The sequence below is a fragment of the Lethenteron reissneri genome, chromosome 19 (genome assembly GCF_015708825.2).
Source record: "Lethenteron reissneri isolate LAM-NWPU_2019-01 chromosome 19, ASM1570882v1, whole genome shotgun sequence".
Classification (NCBI taxonomy): domain Eukaryota; kingdom Metazoa; phylum Chordata; class Hyperoartia; order Petromyzontiformes; family Petromyzontidae; genus Lethenteron; species Lethenteron reissneri.
This window is the reverse complement of record NC_083797.1, coordinates 7,672,115-7,695,261: the sequence shown is the minus strand read 5'-3', so window position 1 is coordinate 7,695,261 and position 23,147 is coordinate 7,672,115. Positions and strand designations below refer to the sequence as shown.

Genomic DNA, 23,147 nt, shown 5'->3' with positions numbered 1-23,147 from the left:
ACGTTTCCCTGTGCAGGATGTGTGGGAAGGTGCATCACCTTCGAGTATGGATCTTTGCAGTAGTCCTATGATATTTACTTCCACAAATATATCTACACAATGGGGTAATGCACTGCTTTGCATTAATTTTTAACGGAACCGTTACCTCTTGACATCATGCCAATCGTACAATAGGAATAACACTGGGAAATATATGAAGGCTTCTACAGTTTTCCAGCTTATCTACTGATGTAATGTTTTAAAGTGGACTGCTGCCACAAAGGCCTCGCCTCTACACACCATGTTGATCATGGGGGATGTTTGACCATACTTTACCATGCTGCTCAGTGTGCAGTGGTGAAGGTGGGGAGGGGCACAGGACCACAATTCAGATATCATTCACCCCTGATGTTAGCCATGGCCAAAGATTGAACTCTGGTCTCCGGGCTCATAATGTGGTGCCCGCATTGATAGCAATCAAGTAGTAAAACAAACAAACCAAAAAATCGGCTTTATTTTAATGCTGTGACATTTAAAAAAATATTATCCAGCGCGTAGTTTTGAAAATCAAACTTTACCTAATATTTTACAGTGAAAAGCTAGGCTGGTGTGAAAATGTCAATGGGAGTAATTGTACCTTGATGTGGTTGATATGAGTCTTGATGCCGTTGGCGTCGCATGTACGCAATTCTTCTTCGCACAGTCTCTTCTCGTAATCCTTCACTTGGGACTCTGCCCGCTCCGTGTTCTTTACGACAAAGTCTATCTTCTGGAACCTGGGTCAATAAAACAAAAACAATTCAAATAAAACGTTCGTGGCAACAAACGGCCAACTCTTTGAAATGCCAACAATAATCTCTGTCAACAACGAAGCGTAGACCTGTAACGATGGGCAGTGTGGTTATTGTTTTGAATGTACCACGTGTCGGAAACGTGAACATAATGAATCGTTGGAACATTTGGTATTCGTGCCATACTGACAGCGCAAGGCTATCATGAAGGCGCGGTGTTTCACAGACGATTAGAGTCAGCAGTATTATTATACCAGGGGGCAATGTCGCTATTTGGTTCTGCCCATTTAAGTACATTTTGTAAATATGGACCACCCATGACGCCCACATAAATGGCCTTATAATTTTCAAACTATTTAAAACTAAAAACTATTAAGACTACTCTTTTCATTTTACCAGGTAAGGCCCACTGTGCTCTATAGCTCTTTTTCAGAAGCGACCTGGCCACAAATTATAGCTCAGCAAAGTGGCTTATCATGTGCCAATGTATAGCAGCCAATGCTCTAAAACATGTTTCTAAACGTGATCAAACATGCAAACTCCAAATGATCCTTATGGCGGTACCCCGGGGTACCAAATAATACAAAATGGCCGAAGCAATGAAATATGTTATTTCTGGGACACTATGTTTCCCAGGGGTGTACTTAACTCCACGACTGGGGTACCAATCAATCCGAAATCGGTGGTGCTACTCCGCGATGTCGAAACACAGCGAGGACAATTGCGCCGAAACCCTGAACGCTCGCACGTGGCACCGTGGTGGTGCATCGCGCACAGCTCGTCGAGATGAGTCGATTGCCGCATCGCCGACCATCAATAGATTCAAAATGACTGCATCGTGGACATTATGTGAGATCCGGGGTACCACCATAAGGTTCAAATATACAACAGGTGTCAGGGTCGTGATTGAACCCACAACCTCCTGCAGACCAGGCAAGATAGCTAACATCTCGCCACCGTTGGCTAGATGTCCAATGTGAAGCAGGTGCCGTATAAATTTCGATTTAAAGCTTTCGTGACTGCAGGGATTCATCTTCTTGGTTCTTTCGGTAAAGTCACGTAGAAGGGAAATAATAAAATAATACAAATAAAACATAATAAAATAATTCTCACGACGTTTCGGCCACAACGCAAGCATTTCATTCTTCACCTGAGGACGGCTGCTTGTGTTGTGGCCGAAACGTCGTGAGAATTATTTTATCATGTTTTATTTTTATTATTTGATTATTTCCCTTCTACGTGACTTTACCAGGTGCCGTATATTTATGGTTAATATGGATAAACGTCACGTGAATCATCTCGCGTACTCCACAGACATGTCGCGCGTCGCCCTGGGGGGGTTCCGCATGTCACACCGAAGGGGGGAGGGGGCGGGGGGGGGCGGGGGGGGGGCGGTGGGGGGGGGAGAACCGCCGCTCCAACGGGAACTCACACGTCCGTGGCGACGGCTGCGAGTCCGCATGCCTCGTCCACCTTCCTCTGGTTGGCCTGCAGAAGCTCGTTCATGGAGGAGCGCCCATCCACCTGGTGAGCGGCCGCCATCACCGCCAGGCACTCCTGTTTCATCCGCTGGTAGTCCACCTTCGCCTGCTCGGCCTCACGGCGGAGATCCTGCGGAGCGAGTGGAGAGCAGGGCTCGTTGAGCGAGCCCGGTCGCTACGCGGTGCCCCTGTTCGCCCTCCTTCCCCTAACCCCCTTCGCGTGGTTACGTCGCGCCGGATTGGAGAACCGTACATTTTCTGTGCCCCGTTGCTGGAATTTTTCGGCGTGCTGTGCCTGGCTCGCGTTTTGTTGTAACAAAGAAACAATCCGAGCCTGGTCGTTGCACAGGCATTTGACAACACCTCACTCAAGCAGCTCTCGAAAAAGTATCTCCGGTGTGTTTGTCATGGTTTTATATGTTGCGTGTCGTTGGGCACGGCTATGTTCTGGAAGAGGCTTCCGGAATGTAGAAGTGTTGGGCATCGTAGCAAATGATAAGCGGTGCAACGCCGAAAAGCTGTACAGCACAACCCCGCAAAAACCTAAAGAGTCATGTTAACCAAGCCTGTCCGTGGATCGGTACCAACAGTGCCTCATTCTAGCGGCTGCTGTCAAGAATCACTCGGCTGATGCCAGGTAACTGAATAATTCGATCAATTGACTTTAGGTTAACACCTCTATTCATACTGTTGGACAACACACACACCTGGATTTCACGAATTCTCTGCGCGTTCTCCACGGCCGGGTTGCTGTGGAAGATCTTTCGGATGACGAGAGAGATCCTCTCTCTGCACGTGTCCATGCGTGTCCCCATGGACTGCAGGCTGCCCACCGTCTTCTTGCACATGGCGTTCTGCTCCGATTCTTCAAAAAACAAAACACACAGCGTGCGAGTATTGTATGCACTAAATGGAATGTTTGCAGCATATTTCATTTTTTTAAAAGCCAAAAATGGCTTTGATCAATTTTCAATACATATATAATGTGTAATAGACCGGCTTAAAGGCTTGCCACATGAATGTCTACCAGTAGTATTTGTTTGAGTTAGGTAACCTTGAATTGTTTCCGCTGTAGTTAGCAAGGCATGAGTAAAAACGTCAGAAGGTATCAGAATTTTGACTCAATGCTAAGCAACAGATTAACATTCATTTAAAGCACAATGACAACATGGATATTACCACTTAAAAAAAAGGATCAAATAGCAGGGCAATAGAGAATGCAAGTGGTGAGGTGGGAAAGGTAAGAAACGACAAGCTGACATGACGCGGCGGATGGCACGTAAGGTTGCGAGATGATGTCACACGCAACGACGTCTCTGTAATTCTAGATTTGAAGCTTGTGCTGCCTCCGAAACGTCATGATTTTTATGTTATTTTTTATTTTACTTTTATTAATTTTAATGTTTTACCTACGTGACTTTACCGAAAAAACCTAAGAATATGAGTCTCTGTAATTATGAATCCTTTTGGCGCTCGTTCTCATCTCTAAGTTTTGGGAAGACTTATCTCCGGTAAGTCCTTTATGGGAAGACAAATTGATGAGAAAAAAACGGAATTCATGTTGGGTCAACTTTACAATAGTTACTATGACCGCCCTCCCACCAACCCCAACCCCCTCTTACAGACTGAGCGGGGGAGAGTGGAGTGAACGCGTTCACGCATTCAACCTTGGTTGTGAAGTCATACACAACGTGCGCCTCGCTGTGAGTGACTTTCTGGGGTCAGGGTTCCCCACGGCAGTGAGCAGCCCCACCGGGGGGTGTAGGCGGGGGAGGGTGAGGGGGGTTTTCGCCACCACTGACCCAAGCGCAGCCTCTCCTGCAGCTCCCGGTAGCGGCGCTCGCAGGCCTCCACGTCCGCCTGCACGGAGGTCCACTCGGGGACGCCCACGCTGCCCGCCCGCTGCCCCGCGCGCCGGAACTCCTCGTGGTGGCCGCGCAGGCTGGACATGCGCTCCTCCCGCTCCTGGCTCGACATCTTCTTGAACTGATGTCGGACGGACGCAGCGGTGGTTTTTCCGGTTATCGCCGTGGGAGAGGAGAGAGAAAGAGAGAGGGGAAACGTCCGGCCAGCAGCCTTGGGCATCTTCCGCGCTCTCGTCGGAGCCAGGGTGTGGCTGGAGTTCCGCCATGCACGGCTGACCCACGCAGTGCCGGCCTTCAAGGAGCAGTGGGTGCTGGAGGAGGCCGTGTGCTCGGTGGCAGATGATGGGGAGCTCTGCATGCAGATATGAGCTACCCGTCGGAGGCCGTTGGACTGCAAAAAGGGCTGCGTGCAGATGCAGCACTTGTCGTAGTAAAAAAATATTTTAAAAAAGAGAGAGAAAGAGGGAGGGAATTCTCCCTCTCTCTCTCTCTCTACTGTGCAGAAGATCTCTCTCTTTCTCAACATTGCTCGCGACGTCACCTATCTTGTTATTTCCTCCTCTCTCGAGGGCGATGATTTTGACGAGACGTGTTGAGATGTTTTCGTTATCCACGGCTACTTTTATTCGCGCTCTCAATCGATCCGTGTGAAAGGCCCACTATCCGAGCATCAAGGGTCTATCGTCGGCACCTTTCCGTTGATGCGAGGAGTCACTCGGAAATAAATACCATTATCTACTTTTACCTGCAGCTAATACATCCAGAAGTGGTCTCTCATAAGCGTGAATTAATCCTATTATGTATACCTTTCCGCAAATTAGAATGGTCACCCAAAGGTGCTGAAAAATGTATCCTATTATCCAATTTAACCTGCAGATAACCACACAAATAAGCGGCAACAGTGGAGTAAGTAGACAGCAGCGGGATCATAGGCGCCACCACAACCAAAGCAGTCGAGGGGCAGGTGAATAATGATGAACAACACCAACAACAACAACAGGAGTAATTTCCATCGGACAATAAAGGCATTATACCATTCACCACTAGTTGCCCCCGCATCGCCACGCTTAAGAGGGCATTCAGAGCAGGATGGCTGCACCCACCGAGTCGAGGTTCCAGGCCTGGATGACGGTGATGTCTTTCCTGACGCGCTGCCAGGCGAGGGCACCCTGCAGGCTGCCCAGCGTCTCCTGCAGCTGCTTGGGGATTTCGGCAAAGAGCAGCTTGATGCTGCCTCGCGCAAGATCACGTGGGAGAAAATTCGCACACACGCGCAGGGACACGAGCGCGTTCGTCGCAGCTCGGCAAAACGCACGTCGATGAGAATGACGGAGCGAAGGTTGATACCGAGAAACGGATTGCGTCCCGTGCGAAGCACAAAAAATAAAGTGGCAGTGCAATTCCTACCGGGACACCGCCTCGTGCTCAGCTGGAACCTTGGCCCTCTCCGCTAATGCGTTAAAGCGCCTCTGCAGTTCCCTATCGGGGACGTTCCTCTGCTCCTCCTTTGGCGGAAGTGGAAAGCGCACACGACGGGAGACAACACAACAAGGTGTTTGAGCGTTGGCGTCAAGAAATCGCGATTAGGTCGAGAGCCGGCGGGGGAATTGCGCGGTGCGGTGCGGTGTGAGCGCCGTGTCCTCCCCCCGGGCCCCTTGCCTTGCAGTCCTCCAGCAGGCTCTCGAGGCGACCCGCGCTGGCCGTGCGGTCACAGGCGTACTTGCGGCCGATCGCCTCCTTCCTGGACCGCAGCGACGTCTCGATCTCTCCAGCCTCCTTCAGAAACTGAGGGGGGCGCACAAAGTCCCCGGGTCGGGGGGCGTGTTTACGCGATCGCCTTCGCGTCAGCAGAAGTTCGCCTCCCCAAGGCAACGTTTGCAACGGACTGGATATTGGGAATTAAATTAAAAGGTACCCAATTGTATTAACAATAGTTATACACGAAGAAATGCAAGCGAAACCCCAACGGAGAATGAGGATTAATGAGAAGCCCTTCTTGTGTTGGCGGTGACTGCGGGGTACGACGCACGACTCGCTTACGATGGGTTTGACACAAACCTAATCGGAGAGAAACGACGCGTTTTTATTCAGACATCCAACCAACCTCATCGGCACGGAGCGGTAAAATTATTCCGTTGAGGAATTTCAGATATTCGTAGATCGTCGTCTTCAGAGATGTGAAGCGGGTGTAGATGTCCACATACTGCAGCGTGAACACACAGACTTTTTAGCTCTCTCGACAACTTAAACAACATGAAACAAACCGCGGGTAAATATGACACTGTTATCGTGCAACAGCTCACACATGTGCCGATTTGAAAGCGGTGGCTCAAGAAACACATCGATATTATTATTTCCCAGTGACGGTTGCCGTGAATAGGCTTTTACGTCGTTAAAAATGTCCCAAAAGTGAATGTGCCGGACGATGTAACATCCCACCTGCTTGATGATGTCATTGGTGGGCTTCTCCCTTCGGCCTTGAAGATCTTGGCCGCCTGCCACTCTCCTGAAGCTCATGAGGAGCACCTCATGGTCCTGAGGGAAACGAAAGCCAGAAACCGCCACTGATCCTGCAACCCACGGTATTCACCAATCACATGGCCGGACAGCTGGGCCTTTCCTGAGGCCGAAAAGAAATAGCAGTAAATCATATGAGGACCTTCAAGGACATGCTAATTTCATTGCAATGTTAACTGAGGAAAATGCAAGGTAATTTTTGTAAGCACAGTCAAACTCGGAAACCCTAATAAATGAATTGGAGTTTGCAAATTCGTGGCAATTAGGCCAATAATCCCCTCAAGAGGTGCTCCCTAGACCCTTCTGGAGGACCTGGAGAAAAATCCACGCAACCACAGGGAGAGAGACGTGCAAACTCCAAATATACAGCAGGCGTCAGGGTCAGGATCAAACCCACAACCTCCTCCATACCAGGTGAGTTAGTTAACATCTCGCCACCACGGCACACCTGTGTCATGCGTGCCAAGTTTACCTTGAGAGTGGCCGCAAACAGCTCCGATAGCTCCTTGCACTTATTCAACTTCAATTCATTCTCTTCGATCTTCGGCAGGAGTTTCTGAAACGTGGCAGCGTCACTGTCTTTAGGAAACGTGCACAAAAGTACCGCCCTTTTGTCAGCGCGCTACTTCATTGTCGTGCTGTGTGCGTCGTAGGGGGGTTACGTGACCATCCTCTAACGTGCTGGTTGCTTGCAGGGGTTTAGAAACTGGTTCCGATGTTAGCCATGGCCGGGAATCGAACTCGGGTCGCCGGGTTCAGTAGCACAGTGAAGGCAGTGGAGTGCAGACTTGGATTACATTCAGAAACTTTGCACCTTACACATTCCAAATGACATTAAAATCATGCAGCGGAGGAAATGTTCAAGACACCTTGAGCTGTTCAATGGTGTCGTTGATGACCTGACAGTTGTCAGGCTTCATGTGCTGGATCTTCTCCTGCCAGATGGAGTTCTCAGTCCAGCCAGCGGTTCAGCTCCTCGTGGCTACCACGGAACGCCTGCAGGATGCCGCGCATCTGCTCCAGGCTCTGCCTCCTGGGGACGGGAGTGGAAGGGCCAGGCGTGTGCAGAGCCACCACCGGCGCAGCGTCCAGAGGTCATGTTTATGAATTGAAAACTCATTCCTTTAGAACTGATTTTTTTTGTCTGCAGTTTGTTGTCCTTCCCCCGCACCTCTGATTAGCACGGTTGGCTACGCACGGTGCGGAAGAAGTTCAACACACAGACAGACAAACGTGTGACGTGAGTTGCGAGAGCAAGCGGAGATGATAAAGGGGTGAAAGGCCAAGGTGCAGCCCTGCAATTGCTGACTCACGCCACTGCTGGTGGAAGGGCATTCACAAGAACGAGCTACAAGAGTGCCGCTATCATGAAACCCGAGGTGGAGCTTACTGCCGATCTGACCGGGTGCCATCGCACACCACTGGCTCGGGCTCAATCGTACCAGCCAGCCAAAGCTTGTAAGCCCCACGGAGTTGCAGCTGAACACTTTCATTACGAGCCACATTCACGTCAAACCGTACGAGCGAGCTCAGGATTTCCCCTTAGCACTCACAACGGGCACGACCGGCGAACGCCGGCTACAGAACACGCACGCCAGGGCCCACCACCTGCACAGGCCTTCTCAGACACGCGCCACACCAGACCAAGGCCGACACGTTGCGGGCGCGATGGCTGTGCCTACGGCACCGCGCCGTGCGTGCGTGCGCGTGCTGCACCTGCTGTCGATCTGGGTGCGCATGGCAGCCCAGCGGCGCTGGAAGTCGTCGGCGCGCTCCCGCACCGCGTCCGGGTTGGGGTCTCGCTGGCCGCACGCGTGCATGAGCTCGTCGTTGGCGGCGCGCGCCTCCCGCACGTGCCCCTCCAGCCGCGGGAAGCCCTCCTTCTCCTGGTGCATTCCTGTGCTCCATGTCCTGCGATCCACGTGTACGGACGGGTGAGCGACGTGATGCAATCGCCGCTCGGCGAGCAAACGTCACCCGCCGTTGTGTCGGGTAGGTGGAGTTGCGGAGGAGCATAGGCCTTAGAGCGTGGTACAGTACAACATCGGCCTTTGCTGCACCGCTCTCTGCTGACAAAGTAGCACCACTGACAACGGCATGTGAATATCAATAACCACGCTGTGTGGTTATGGGTCGTAATTTTGCGTGAAAATAAATGCCAGCAATTCTGTACGGTTGTTGTGGGTAAAAGCACGGGTGCTGCTGGTCAACCCCGCTTTTGTGTTGCTTTCCCACTGGCGCAGCCAACCCGTGCCAGCACGGGTCCCTCACACTCCGTGTGGTTTTCTATTGGCTTCTTGCCAAACCAAATCAGAACTAAACTGTGAAATGCTGGCCTCACAAAACATCTCATAATTTTGTTTTCTTTGCAACTCAACGCGAGCCCGATGCAAAGCGCTGATCACCAAACGGAGGGGGGGGGGGACAGAAATTCCCGCGAACAGCAAATCCGAGCTTGACGATACAGGGCCCAGTGAAGGGGGAAAACTGGGCTCACTGCCGCAACCAGTTGGGGAACACGAGCAGGGATATGAAAGTTTACATGTGGAGTAGAAAAGGGTAGGGGGAAAGATAACTAATATACCGGGGGGGGGGGGGGGGGGGGGGAAGAGAAGGGGTGCAAAATATGTTTTCTTATCGAATCGTAATTTATACAGCGCCTTGAATCTGGCTCGGGCCAAGCAGGGCCAGGGGTGCGGGGTTAATCGTCTCGTCCGTCGCGTGCGACTTTCAGCGGCGCGGCCCGATAATCTGCGGTGGAAAACAAACCGAGCCGTGCCGGGGTTGGGTTGGCCCGGCACAGCCTCGGCGCGGCTCAGTTAGCTCCGCGGCACGAGAGGAAATTCTTCCGAGACGGCGTGCACCGCAGGAGGGCCCCCCCCAACCCCTTACCTTGAGGCGGTCCAGCGCCTTGAGGATGGAGGGCACGTCCCCGGGCACGACGCTCTCCTCCGCCAGCTTGTGCTCCTGCTCGGCGAGGCGCGGCTCCAGGCTCTCCACGTCCTGCAGGGCCACGTGCAGGGCCTGCACCCTGCCACGGACAGGAGGTGGGTGGGGGGGGGGTGGCACCTCGAGTGAACGGCGCTTCCAAGTTTCCATCAGGCGAGCGCTGACACCCCCCCCCACTTGCCCCCCCCTTGCCCCCCCCCCCATTTTATGCAAGGTAAGCGGTGGCTCTCGTTGCCAACCAGGCCAGTGGTGACTGTGCATTTGGCTCTCAGGAGGGTGTCGGGATTGGTTTTGAGCTAATAATCCCGGGGGCTTATTCGTTCGTCCATCACCTCTGTTTAGCACAGGGGAGAGTGATCTCTAGCTGGGTTTCTGGTGTTGTCCCCTCGTACATGTGTGTACGGGTGTTCTCCGGGTATGCTGCTCATAATCGAAGTTGGCCAAACACCAGAATGTAGACACTTCCTAAACAAACAACAGTCTTGAGACTCGGTGTGGATTTCATGAAAAAAGAAAACTACTCCCATTACTTTCAGAATTTATTCCAGTTTTACTTATAAATGACCACTAGACTATTTGGTGCATTACCCTCCCCACACAACTCCAATTATAAACACTCAGCGGATGCCAGTTTGAAGTCCCTAAGCTTTTTATCTTGAGGCAGGCCCTGAACCAACTGGGCACCTAGTTGACATCTTGCCATGGTGGCGAGATGTTAACGACCTCACCTGGTATAAAGGAGGTTGTGGGTTCGATCCCGACCATGACGTCTCTATATTTTAAGTTTGCATGTCTCTCTCCCAGTGGTCACGTGAATTTTTCCTTCGGGTCCTCCGGCTTTTATCTCTCCACATTTTGAATCAACGCGCATTTACAGCATTTGGCCTCTATACATTTCCACGCGATAAGCCACTTCGTTGAGCTATCAGTTGCGACAACCGGGTCGCCTCTAAAAAAAGATCTATACAGCTCAGCGGGGCCTTAATTGGTAAAACATAAAAAAAAAGTTTTTTTCATTTTCGAGTGAAGAGACTCACTCTGAAGTGGCGTGGGACGAGAGGTTCAGGATCTGGTGGAGCCTCTGGGAGGCAGCGCCCAGCTCTGGGGCCAGGGAAGCGGGGCCGGGGCCCCCGAGACCCGGGGAGCGCACGTCCTCCAGCGATGCTCGCAAACCCTCCACGTCCTGGTGGACCCTCTGCGGGTCGCAAAACGCAGCGGCGCAACGTGGGTCGTCAGTGTGGACACGGCTTTGTCAGTGCTGTACTGCCACGTGAGTTGGTGGTGGTGGTGGTGAGTGGCCGGAACCATGCCTGTTAGTCAGTCACGGTTGTTCATAATCAACGTTTTTGGGTTTAGATCGCGTTATTTATAAATGTGTCGTAACCCTCCACCACCCGACACGGCCAATCAGTAAAAAAGTGTCACGTTGACAAAAGACAAATAGTTCACTGCTTTAGCCCACCGGTGTGTTGAAGCGTGAAACCACAACATTTACAATTTTTGAGTACGACGTTTCGCTGGTAATTGCATCCAGCATCATCGGGCAATTCGCCAGAATGGTGAGGCTCTGCTCTGTCTCCCGTTCTAATATAGAGCAGCAGCAGCAGAGTGACGTCATCATTAACTCATCAACTCATCAGGTGCAACGATTTGAGACGGGGGGGGGGGGGGGGGTATTGTAATGATATACTAGATTAGTAATCAAGCAGTTGTGTAGTAACGGTTGGCTACGCACGGTGCGAAAGAAAGAAGTTCACCATATCATCTTCTTGGTTCTTTGGGTAAAGTCACGTAGAAGGGAAGTAATAAAATAATAAAAATAAAACATAATAAAATCAAATAATTCTCACGACGTTTCGGCTACAACGTATATACACATACATTTATTTTTGATGGTGGCCCAAGATAAGATGATCACAATGTACTTCTTCGCGTACTGCTGAGTCGATTTGCGTAATGCTAAAAGGCTGAGTGAATCGTACACATCGTTGATGTGTTTGATTGACACGTACGGTTTTCTGTCCTGTGCCATTTTTCTGTGAAACTGCACGTGCGCCCCCCACAATTTAGAGATTTCATTGAAAACCATGACTGGCTGCCTCCTGTCACCTCAGCCTCTGTGTGTCAGCGGTAATCATCCTCTTCGGGCATACATCAGAAGCAGATGAGAATGGCGTACAATCTACAGCGACCAACAACCGCAGTACGTTTCACGTGTATCCCTCTGTGAATCGGTATTTCAGTCACAGCACTTACTCAAGTAATTTTCATTTGCAGGGAGTGGGTGCTCAATCTTAACCAGAAGAAACCTGGGACCTATCGTATTGATGATGATTCATGTAACACGCTACAACCCTTGACTACAGTAAAATACAACTCTGTGCAACACGCATTTCACAATGCTCATCTTATTGTGGGGTTTAGACAAGTGTAAACACTTCTTCCCATTCCTCTTGTGTTTTTGTAGTTGGGAGTTGAGAATAGATTTATAACACGAATTAATTCTGGGTAAAAGGTCAGGAACAAACTGAGTATTTAAGGTGTGGAACTTTCAACTGCAAAAGTTCGGCAGATATTTCACACTATCGCCTATAATAACATTACATGAGACCATGGTATTAGCGTTACAGGATAGTTCACGTGCTGCACTACACACCTGCAGCTCTGGCAAAGCAGGTCATACAGTCGTTGCCAATTTTCGCACTCATATAAATATGAGCACAGAACAATGTATATTTATAAAGCGTCCAAATGTAACCAGCGTACCTAGACCCTTCAACAAGAAACTAAAAACATGAAAAGAGGTTGGGTATAAACAGCGCAATAGGTACAAGAGATCAAATATATTTCTTTAGGCATACGCCAAGCGGACCACACCGCTTCATTCAGACCGAGGGCTCACGGTTACGAGGCCACACCTGCAACTCTGAGATTCGCTGGGCATTTTCCGAGCAGCGGGTGACCGGCACGTGGATCTTCTGGACAATGAGCCTCTCAAAGTCCTCCATCTTCTGCCGATTCCTGCTCAGCTGCCTCACGAGCTCCTGCAGACGCTGCTCCTCTTCGGACTCTGGGCGGACAGAGTCGAACGATAAAGAGCCGCACAACGCAACGTCGCACACCCAACTCGCTCGGCATCAACCGAGGTATCCGACGGATACGTCAAAAGATCGTACGTGTGAACATCCGTAGATGATGACAGTCGCACACCGTGCAGGGCAGGGGGAGGGTAGAGGGGGGGGGGGTACCTCGGCGGAGTTTGCCAAGCAGCGCCTGGTAGTGCTGGCGCGCCGTCTCGGCGTCCTTCTCCACCTTGAAGCGCTCGCCCACTCCCACCCAGCCGCCCGCTTGCGCCGCCGCCGTGAACTCGGCCAGATGCTTCTCCAGCGAGGCCATGACGCGCGACTGCTCGTGCTCCGGGACCAACTTCAGCTGCGTCGTCATCAATCATCATCGTCATGACGCCACAACGCCACTCGTTAAACGTTAAACCTGACAGGCACAGGCTAAGTGTCCTCCTGTTAGAACATTCTAAGTGGGATAGCCCCAGTAATGCAATTGTGACCGTGCAAATAAAATTGTGGAACATATAGTAAACCCATAGAGACACATCGACCCACAGAGATATTTTTATAGGTGAATAGCGATACACAGATACACGTGGTGATATAGACCAATAGAGACACATCGACCCACAGAGATATTTTTTATAGGTGAACTAGCTGTACTACCCGGCTTCGCCCGGGACTTGTATCTACCACGGCCGGCCGCCTTTGTCTCCCCAGTGGCGATGTTAATACGCTACAGCAGTTACTCGTTTGAGGCAGAGTCGACCTAGGGGAGGTTAAAATAATCGTCACCGGTGGTGGCCGTGAGCGGGAATCGAACTGGGTTTGCCGTGTTGGTAGCGCAGCGTAGCGTTAAGCACTACACCCACCGCTCCTCACACACCACACACGCACACACACAGACACACACACAGACACACACACAGACACACACACACAGACACAGGCAGCACGCTAAGCACTACACTACCGTTCCCCCTACACAACACACACGCGCGCGTCCATAGGTACACATACACGCGCTTGCTGCAGACACACACGACTTTCAGGGTGCGTACGGCAGTAAACGACTGAAATAATAAAGCGGCAATGCTGTGTAAGGAACGCCTTAGACCCGCATTACACATTTGTGTAATGCGAGCGTAAACACACAAACACACACGAACACATACACAATACACACACACATACATGCAGACACACAGACAGACACATAACACACATACATACACACACATACAAACACAGAAACACATACACACACATACATAGACACACACATACACATCCACAGACGTACATACACACATACATACAGGCACGCAGACATACACATAAACACATACAAAAAAACCCACATACATACACACACACATACATACACACAAACACATGCACACACATACATACAACACATGCATACAGACACACAGACATACACATAAACACATACACACATACACATGACCCGGCTTCGCCCGGGACTTGGATCCACCACGCCCGGCCGCCTTTGTCTCCCCAGTGCCGATGTTAATACGCAACACCAGTTACTCGTTTGAGGCTGAGTCGACCTAGGGGAGGTTCAAATAATCGTCACCGGTGGTGGCCGTGAGCGGGAATCGAACTCGGTTTGCCGGGTTGGTAGCGCAGCGTAGCGTTAAGCACTACACCCACCGCTCCTCACACACCACACACGCACAGACACACACACAGACACACGCAGACACACACAGACAGACACAGACAGACACACACACACACAGACACACAGACAGCACGCTAAGCACTACACTATCGCTCCCCACACACCACACACGCACACACACAGACACACACACAGACACACACACACAGACACAGACAGCACGCTAAGCACTACACTACCGTTCCCCCTACACAACACACGCGCGCGCGTCCATAGGAACACATACACGCGCTTGCTGCAGACACACACGACTTTCAGGGTGCGCACGGCAGTAAACGACTGCAATAATAAAGCGGCAATGCTGCGCGAGGAACGCCTTAGACCTGCAACACATTTGTGTAATGCGAGCGTAAACACACAAAGACATACAAACACATACACACACACACATACACACAAACACACACACACACATACACACACATACATACACACAGACATACACATACACACAAACACACACATACATACACACAAACACATACACAATACACACAGACATACATGCAGACACACAGAGACACACATAACACACATACATACACACACATACATACACAGAAACACATACACACATACATACACACACACATACACACATACATACACACACACATACACACAAACACATACACACACGTACATACACACATACAGACACACAGACATAGACATAAACACATACAAAAAAACCCACATACATACACACACAGACATACACACAAACACATACATACACACATGCATACAGACACACAGACATACACATAAACACATACACATGACCCGGCTTCGCCCGGGACTTGGATCTACCACGCCCGGCCGCCTTTGTCTCCCAAGTGCCGATGTTAATACGCCACACCAGTTACTCGTTTGAGGCTGAGTGGACCTAGGGGAGGTTCAAATAATCGTCACCGGTGGTGGCCGTGAGCGGGAATCGAACTCGGTTCGCCGGGTTGGTAGCGCAGCGTAGCGTTAAGCACTACACCCACCGCTCCTCACACACCACACACGCACAGACACACACACAGACACACGCAGACACACACAGACAGACACAGACAGACACACACACACACAGACACAGACAGCACGCTAAGCACTACACTACCGTTCCCCCTACACAACACACGCGCGCGCGTCCATAGGTACACATACACGCGCTTGCTGCAGACACACACGACTTTCAGGGTGCGTAAGGCAGTAAACGACTGAAAAAATAAAGCGGCAATGCTGTGCGAGGAACGCCTTAGACCAGCAACACATTTGTGTAATGCGAGCGTAAACACACAAACACATACAAACACATACACAATACACACACACATACATGCAGACACAGACAGACACATAACACACATACATACACACACATACATACACAAAAACACATACACACACATACATAGACACACACATACATACACACAAACACATGCACACACGTACATACACACATACATAGAGACACGCAGACATACACATAAAGACATAAAAAAAACCCACATACATACACACACACATACACACAAACGCATACATACACATACATACACACATACATAGAGACACACAGACATACACATAAACACAAACACACATACACATGACCCGGCTTCGCCCGGGACTTGGATCCACGATGCCCCGCCGCCTTTGTCTCCCCAGTGACGATGTTCACACACGACAGCAGTTACGCGTTTGAGGCTGAGTGGACCTAGGGGAGGGCCAGGTCCGTTTCAAATAATCGTCAGCGGTGGTGGGCGTGAGTTGGAATCGAACTGGGGTCGCTCAAGCAGCTTAATGACTGTTTGTACAAAGAACATATAAAGAATCGATTATAATAACCAGGCTACAGTCCACATTATAGACTGCCAGTACACGCAGTCAGCTTCATAAGCAGGCTAGAGTGTACATGATAGAGTGGCAGTACGCTCACCGAGCTTAATAAGCAGGCTACAGTGTACATGATAGACTGGCAGTACGCTCACCCAGCTTAATGAGTATTTGTACAGTGAACATTAAAGTAATCGATTGTTGGCGCGTTGGGTTTAAAAGTAATATTAATAGCACACATTGTGGTGGGGGTGTAGTGAAGAGTAGGAAAAACTTTGATGAATTTACCTCAGAGTGGCGTGGTGGGTGTCGAGGCCTAGTAGCGTGCAAAGCCTGCGGCCTCGCCTAAAATTGTCTGCTTGGAAGAGGCAGGGTACGGGTGGCGTTCCTTCCCCCCCCCTCAGCGCTCCAACAATACTGTGTAATGGCTATTATTTAATTAAATACGGAGCTTATGAAAGTGGCGAAGGCGTGGCTAGCCGTTGGCAGGGGCAACCGCCGTCCAATGAAACTGCAGCCCTTGACGAAGGCGTCGCTAGCCGTTGCCAGGTCCAATGAAAGCGGCGAAGGCGTGGCTAGCCGTTGCCAGGGGCAACCGCCGTCCAATGAAAGTGCGTATGGGCCGAAATACACACACACACACACAGACAGACAGACATGAACGATTTTATATATATAGATAGCGATACACAGATACACGTGGTGATATAGACCAATAGAGATACATAGAGACCCACAGAGATATTTTTTATAGGTGAATAGCGATACACAGATACACGTGGTGATATAGACCAATAGAGATACATAGAGACCCACAGAGACATGGATATACATGAGAGACAGACCATAGTGGTGTGATTGTGGCCATGCAACACAAGCTATGGACCACTTAGCAAACCTTCCCCCACACCTCCGATGAGCATGGTTGGCTACGCACAGTGCGAAAGAAGTTCAACAATCATAAGAAAATTCACCCAAAATGCACCTGATCTCACCAGATCTCAGAAACTCTAGCGGGGATGGGCCAGAAGAGTGCTTGGGTGGGTGACGCTCTACACACAGGAAGGCTGACATCGGTGTTACAGCGCTACGCGGTGAGCCGTAGGGAGCAGTGCTGCAACACTCATTGTTGTATCGTACTTCTGCACCTCCGTGTCTATGCTCTCCACCTTTACTGAACCTCACTGACAGGCATGGTCAAGTATGTTCAAATAACCTCGACAGCCTACATGGCATAGGGAGGGTCTTCATCCAGTAATGTATTAAAAAAAACGGGATTATAAGCACAAATTACCCTTGTAACCTAAAATATCCAAAAGATTTATAGTTATCCTACCGAGTTTTTTTTTTAAATGATTTTTATTAAGTTGCTACCGCGTGCTTTTTGGCATGACCTCCAACATTTTTGCACCCGGAACGAAACGTCGGACATCGTGCCGAACGACGCACAGCGCAACTCCGGAAAACACGTCGGAGACGCGTTTACATTCATTACGAAGCGACGTCGAAAGTGGGCAGGGGAAGGGCGTCTCACCGAGTGCTCGTTCCAGCTGGTGACGGTGCAAATGTCATCCTGCAGACGCTGGATCACCTGGTGGCCCTGCAGCCCTGCCGACTGGCGCTCCCACTGAACCAAGAGTTCTGCATGCAGCTGCTGGAGTCTGCGCGAGCCCACACATAGACACATGGGGTAAATGACAAAGACATATTTTTTGGTTCTTTCGGTAAAGTCACGGAGATAGAAAAAGAAGAATATTTGTACAAATTTTTTTAATATATTTATTTTTATTCACTTTATTTTTTTTTCTATCTACGCGACTTTACCGATAGAACCAAATAATATGAATTCCTGCAGTCACGAAAGTTTTAAGTAGAAAATGACAAAGACAGTCGCGCGCTACGACACACGCGTGCATTAAACGGTTAGGTGCATTCACAAATACACATGCGGACATGTCTCCGTATACGACACATATATGCAAACAGATACGCACAAAGGCAAATACACACACGTGCAGCAAACACGTGCGCACACACACACACACGTTCATGTCCATATATACAAGACAAAGATTCCACGTATAGCCTCAACAGACTGTTGGGGTCAAGTGCTGTTAGCGACCACTCATGAAGGCCGGTACGGCACACAAAGGGTTGAGTGGCCAACATCACACCTGACCGCCTTTGTCTCCCCAGTCGCGATGTTTACACACTGCACCAGGTACTCATTTGAGGATGAGTCGATCTAGGGGGAGGCCCAGGATCACTTCAGATAAGCATCACTGGTGTTGGCCGTCAGCGGGAATTGAACGCGGGTCGCCAGGTTCGTAGCGTAGCGTGCTAACCGCTGCACTACCACTAACCGCTACACTACATGTTCAATAGGTACAAAGACAAAAATCCCCCTTATAGCCTTCATGGACTGCTGGGGCAAGTGTTAGCGAACAGCTACTTATGTCAGAACAGCAAACAAATGGGTGGCAAGGCCTGCACGATGCCTGGCCACTATGGTGAGCACTTTGCTTATTTTCACACAGAGCACCAGGTACTTATTTGAGGCTGAGTTAACCTAGCCTCCTTGACTACGTGGTGTGACCAAATTTGCACAAATACCTTAATTGCTAAACTGCTAAATGTATCTTTGTCTCCTTTGACAGATGAATATAAAAAATGTCACGAAAAAATGACAGGATGTAGTTAAGACACCGGTGTGTTTCAAGGTAAGATGTGTCAGCCAACAGGACATTTAACATAGCCTCAAAGTGTTAATAATGTGTTTTTGTAGGGTCACACAAACATGTATTGGCAGCAGCGCTGCAAAAAAAAAAACGGACAAATGTAAGCCCTTGTGAATTTCAATAAGCTCACGCTCACATCTCTGCCCACCTTTGCTTATGAGGATGGACAGCGAACACAGACAGCGAGGGAATGCCTTTAAAATTCCGTTTGAGAAAAAAAAAATTCTATCAAGGCAAAAAAAAGAAAAATTCATCGCCACATAAAAGAAATCCACAAAAGTAAAACTGCATGAAATGGCAATGGTCCCCGAGGCAACGACACATTATTGGCGCTGGCGGTGTGACGATAGCTCAGAGGCGTTATTATTTAAGCACGTGCTGCGAACACTAACTGCAACATCAACGTCTCTATTTGTTTCCCGAATGTTACCCCACGTTGTGCTATCGGCGTCATGTCTCGAGACGAAGAATCCGTGCGGATTTTTCGCAGGCCAGAGTAAAAACCCTTCTTGTCTTAAAAACAAAAACAAAATCCGAGATCCTTTCGAGCGGCTTCTGGTGCACACTTTGTTTGGCCGTTGATGGCAAGGCTCACACCGTCGGCTCCCTTCTCTTGAGAACCTGGCATTGTCGTGACCCTACGGCTGCCTTGATTAAAACCCAGCATCTCAGTGCTCTGACCCCCGAGCTAACCGGCCGCCTCCAACAATAAATATCGTTTCTTAAAACAGCTACAATTTCACATTCACGTGGTCAAGCCAGATAATCGCGTCAGGAGCTGTCATGTCTCCTTTGTATTTGTGGATCGGGCATTGCATTGTCTGTTCCAGATGACCACGGTCGCACATTGGAGAGTTTAACATTTTCCATTTGTGCATCAGGTATCCGCATCTGCCATGATTTGTACACATGCGGTTTAGGGTGGACCATGGCGATAGATCTAGAAACTGCAGCGCGGTGGAGCGAAGCTTTCACCTGTGGGCCTTCTCCTGTTGGTCCTTACTCTTGGCTCGGCCGGGAAGCAGTCCCACGCGGGGCTTGGTTTCCTGCAGACGCTGATGCACCACCTGAAGCACGCACACAACCCCACTGTCGTTACCCCCTTATGCGTCACCGTGGCGAGGTGGTTAATATCTGGTATACAGGAGGTTCGTGGCTTCGATTCTGATCGTGACGCCTGCTGTATATTTGGAATGTGCACGTCTCTCTCCCCGTGGTCGCGCGGATTTTTCATCGGGTCCTCCGGTTTTTCCCTCCACTTTTAAAATCAACAACACGCGTTTAGAGTATTTGGCTGCTAATAATTTGCACGTGATAAGCCACTTCGTTGAGCTATCATTTGTGGACAGGTCGCTTCTGAAAAAGCTATGTAGCTCAGTGGACCTTATCTGGTTAAATCAGAATAGATAAGTTTCGTTTTTACCCAACATATGCCGTTTCAAGCTCTCCATTAGTGTTTTCTGGTTGTTCTCCGGCTTGTTCAGCACGATGTCCGATGTTTCGCCACCCTTTTTCCTGGAAGAAGAGACTCAGATTCTGGCTAACCCCAGGGTGACACTAATCTTGAGGCTCGTAAGATGCTCAATTGCAATACGCACGACCCATCATTAACTGAAGCTCCCAGCTCCCGAAGAGGCTCCCAGCACGTGCAGCGAAACGTCAGACATCTTGACAAACAACTCGCGGTGCATCCTAAAAACACATCGCAGAGATAGACGGCTACGACCGCAAACATAATAATAATAAACCCCTATGCGGTAGTCGTATTACCGAGTGCTTAAGTGACGTTGGTGGCTGCACGCTCACCGCAAACTGAGTCGCAATACGGTAAGGCGCGCGCCACAACGGAGCATGCGTCCCGGCTGTGTTCGCGGTGTGTGCGGTGCGGTGCAGTGTGAGCAACACACGGCCATGTCGAGCAGCAGCTGGTCGAGGCGAGCCAGGCTGCCTGGCTTCTCAGTGGCCGCCCTCCTCAGGGTCTCCTGCACGCTCTTCAGGCCTTCTTCCAGCTCGTGCGCCTCCGCCAAGAACTGCAAAAACAGGTGCTTGTCCGTCAGACGGTTGACATGTTTGAATTATTATTTAGAAACAAAGGCACAGCCTTGCATTAATAAAAATGTGAAGGTACAGCCTTGAATTCCGATGAAGCCGAATGGGCTGCTAACGCTATTGCTGGTGGAAGGGCCTTCACGAGTGGGAGTTCAGGTGAGTTTGTCAAGATCGTACGTTGCCTCCTCTTCCACGCTGTTAGCATTATTTATATAGATATAAAACACCGATCTAGGCGGTGGATTGTGAGCGGTGTGTTTGGGACACGGTGCCAGCGCTCTGATCGTGCATTTAAAAATCGCAGCTGACAAAGTGCAAAACTAGCCTTACCTCAAATTGCAAGGCCTGGTTTGTGGTCGCCAGCAATTCGTTATAGCGGGTGCGTAGGTTGATGTACTGCAATGCAAACACAGACGTTACACGCTTCATTACGTTTGCACGTCGGTCACGCTGGTGTAGAACACCCGAAACGTTTAAGTCATCGTAATTGGCGCCATGTCTCGCCACCGTGTCCGTGGACACTGGTGAACGTGTGAAGCGATGCACAAGCACAAACAATAAAACAACTAAACACATTGCTCAACACCACTGCTCTACAGAGAAAAAAACATATATAATAGGTGACATTGCAGACAATGACCCTACCTTATTGCAATTAGTTTAACACGTTAGGCTTTCGCGACCAATATCATCCATAATAGAGGTTTGTTGGCTTAGATCGCGAAATATATAAAAGTGTCGTTCAAACCCGCCACCACCCGACACAGCCAACTAGTAAGGGTTGTCATGTAAACAGAACGTGGCAATTCGTCACTAGTACAGCACGCCGGTGTGTTGGAGAGCCAAGCCACAACATTTACAATCTGAGTACGATGTTTTTCCAGTAATTACAACTAGCTTCATCAGGCGACAGCCAGATTTGTGGAGAAGTCCACCTGTTTCGTTCCTTATATAGAGGCGTAGATGTGGTGACCACACTTCTGGCCTTTTCTGTTTACGTGACAACCCTTACTAGTTGGCTGTGTCGGGTGGGGGCGGGTTTTAACGACACATTTATATATTTACGAGATCTAACCCAAAAAAACCTATTATGGCAATTAGTACAGACGTTTTTCCTTCTTAGAGCAGTGTTGTTGTGGAATGTGTTGAGTGCTTGGACTGCTTCGGATCCTCTCGTTAAAAGCAGAATAGTGGACACACATCTTTGAAAAGCTCAATATTAATATGGCGACAAAAACTACAATGTTTCCGTACATCAATAGTAATATGATGAAGATGATGATTTGAATTGTGCCGTATCAGGCAACTGTCAATAGGTGTCCCTCGCCAGCAATCAACAATCACCTAATCACTTCATTGCCTGGCTGTGTCTGCACTCCAGGTCAGGACACGCCCTCTACAAATGAAAGTAGGATGCTTCGCCCATTATTGATGTATTGCCTATCCTCGAGTGATCGGGCCGAATTACGAACACCTTTCAAAATTTTAATTTCACCGAGATCATATTTTAACTCAAAGCATCCCCATGTTTAAATGACCGCCGGATGGTCACAGAATTAATCGGAAAAAAGCGTTGACCATTTTTGTTAAGTCCTGAATTGGTGACGGAGATTCCACATTCCTACGGCAGGGTCCCTGGGCCTTCGAAGAAGAACTTCTGTTGAATTGGTAATAAGCGGGCGGTGTTTGTTTAAAAACTAAAAAGACCGTGCTCACGTCCTGCGTGATGCGATCGGAGGGGGAGGAGATCTTGTTCCGGCGGTAGAAGTTGGGCTGGAACTTTTCAACGAGTGTCCTGTAGGTCAGAAGCAGCACCTCGTAGTCCTGCCAGGAAAATAAACCAACATTAACGTCACTCATCGAATGCATGTATGTGTGTTCAATTTATTACTTAGCCAACTGTACTAAACACAAAAACCGGTTCTAAATAAAAGAGTTTTCAATCTAGATTTGAAAGTGCATAGCTCCAGTGGCTTCCTAATATCGGAAGGAAGAGCGTTCCAGGCGGCCGCAGAAGCGCATCTGAAAGCTCGCGATGCAGTGACCTTCTTTGTTCGATGGTAAGCCAATAGGATGACAGGAGTTTGCGTGATGGTTAATAATCCTTGACGAGATCAGCAAGGTATTTGGTTCATTTGTGCAAAGCACTTTGTGTGTAATGAGTACGACCTT

The 23,147-nt window shown here is 49.4% G+C and overlaps 1 protein-coding gene across 2 annotated transcripts in view; it reads right to left on the bottom strand.

Moving 5' to 3' along the window:
• Window positions 1-7,105: 7,105 nt before the first annotated feature.
• Window positions 7,106-23,147, bottom strand: part of LOC133344225 (microtubule-actin cross-linking factor 1, isoforms 1/2/3/4-like) — a 67,114-nt gene continuing 51,072 nt past the window's right edge. For both annotated transcript variants that reach the window (XM_061554282.1, XM_061554281.1), the window contains exons 33-44: window positions 22,692-22,799; window positions 21,306-21,371; window positions 20,834-20,956; window positions 19,902-19,993; window positions 17,723-17,849; window positions 12,831-13,014; window positions 12,501-12,652; window positions 10,620-10,777; window positions 9,526-9,664; window positions 8,350-8,544; window positions 7,503-7,666; window positions 7,106-7,189 (exon numbers count right to left, since the gene is read on the bottom strand). In XM_061554282.1, coding sequence (XP_061410266.1) covers window positions 7,616-7,666; window positions 8,350-8,544; window positions 9,526-9,664; window positions 10,620-10,777; window positions 12,501-12,652; window positions 12,831-13,014; window positions 17,723-17,849; window positions 19,902-19,993; window positions 20,834-20,956; window positions 21,306-21,371; window positions 22,692-22,799 — 1,395 coding nt within the window. In that variant the 3' untranslated portion in view covers window positions 7,106-7,189; window positions 7,503-7,615. The remainder of the gene's footprint in view (window positions 7,190-7,502; window positions 7,667-8,349; window positions 8,545-9,525; window positions 9,665-10,619; window positions 10,778-12,500; window positions 12,653-12,830; window positions 13,015-17,722; window positions 17,850-19,901; window positions 19,994-20,833; window positions 20,957-21,305; window positions 21,372-22,691; window positions 22,800-23,147) is intronic.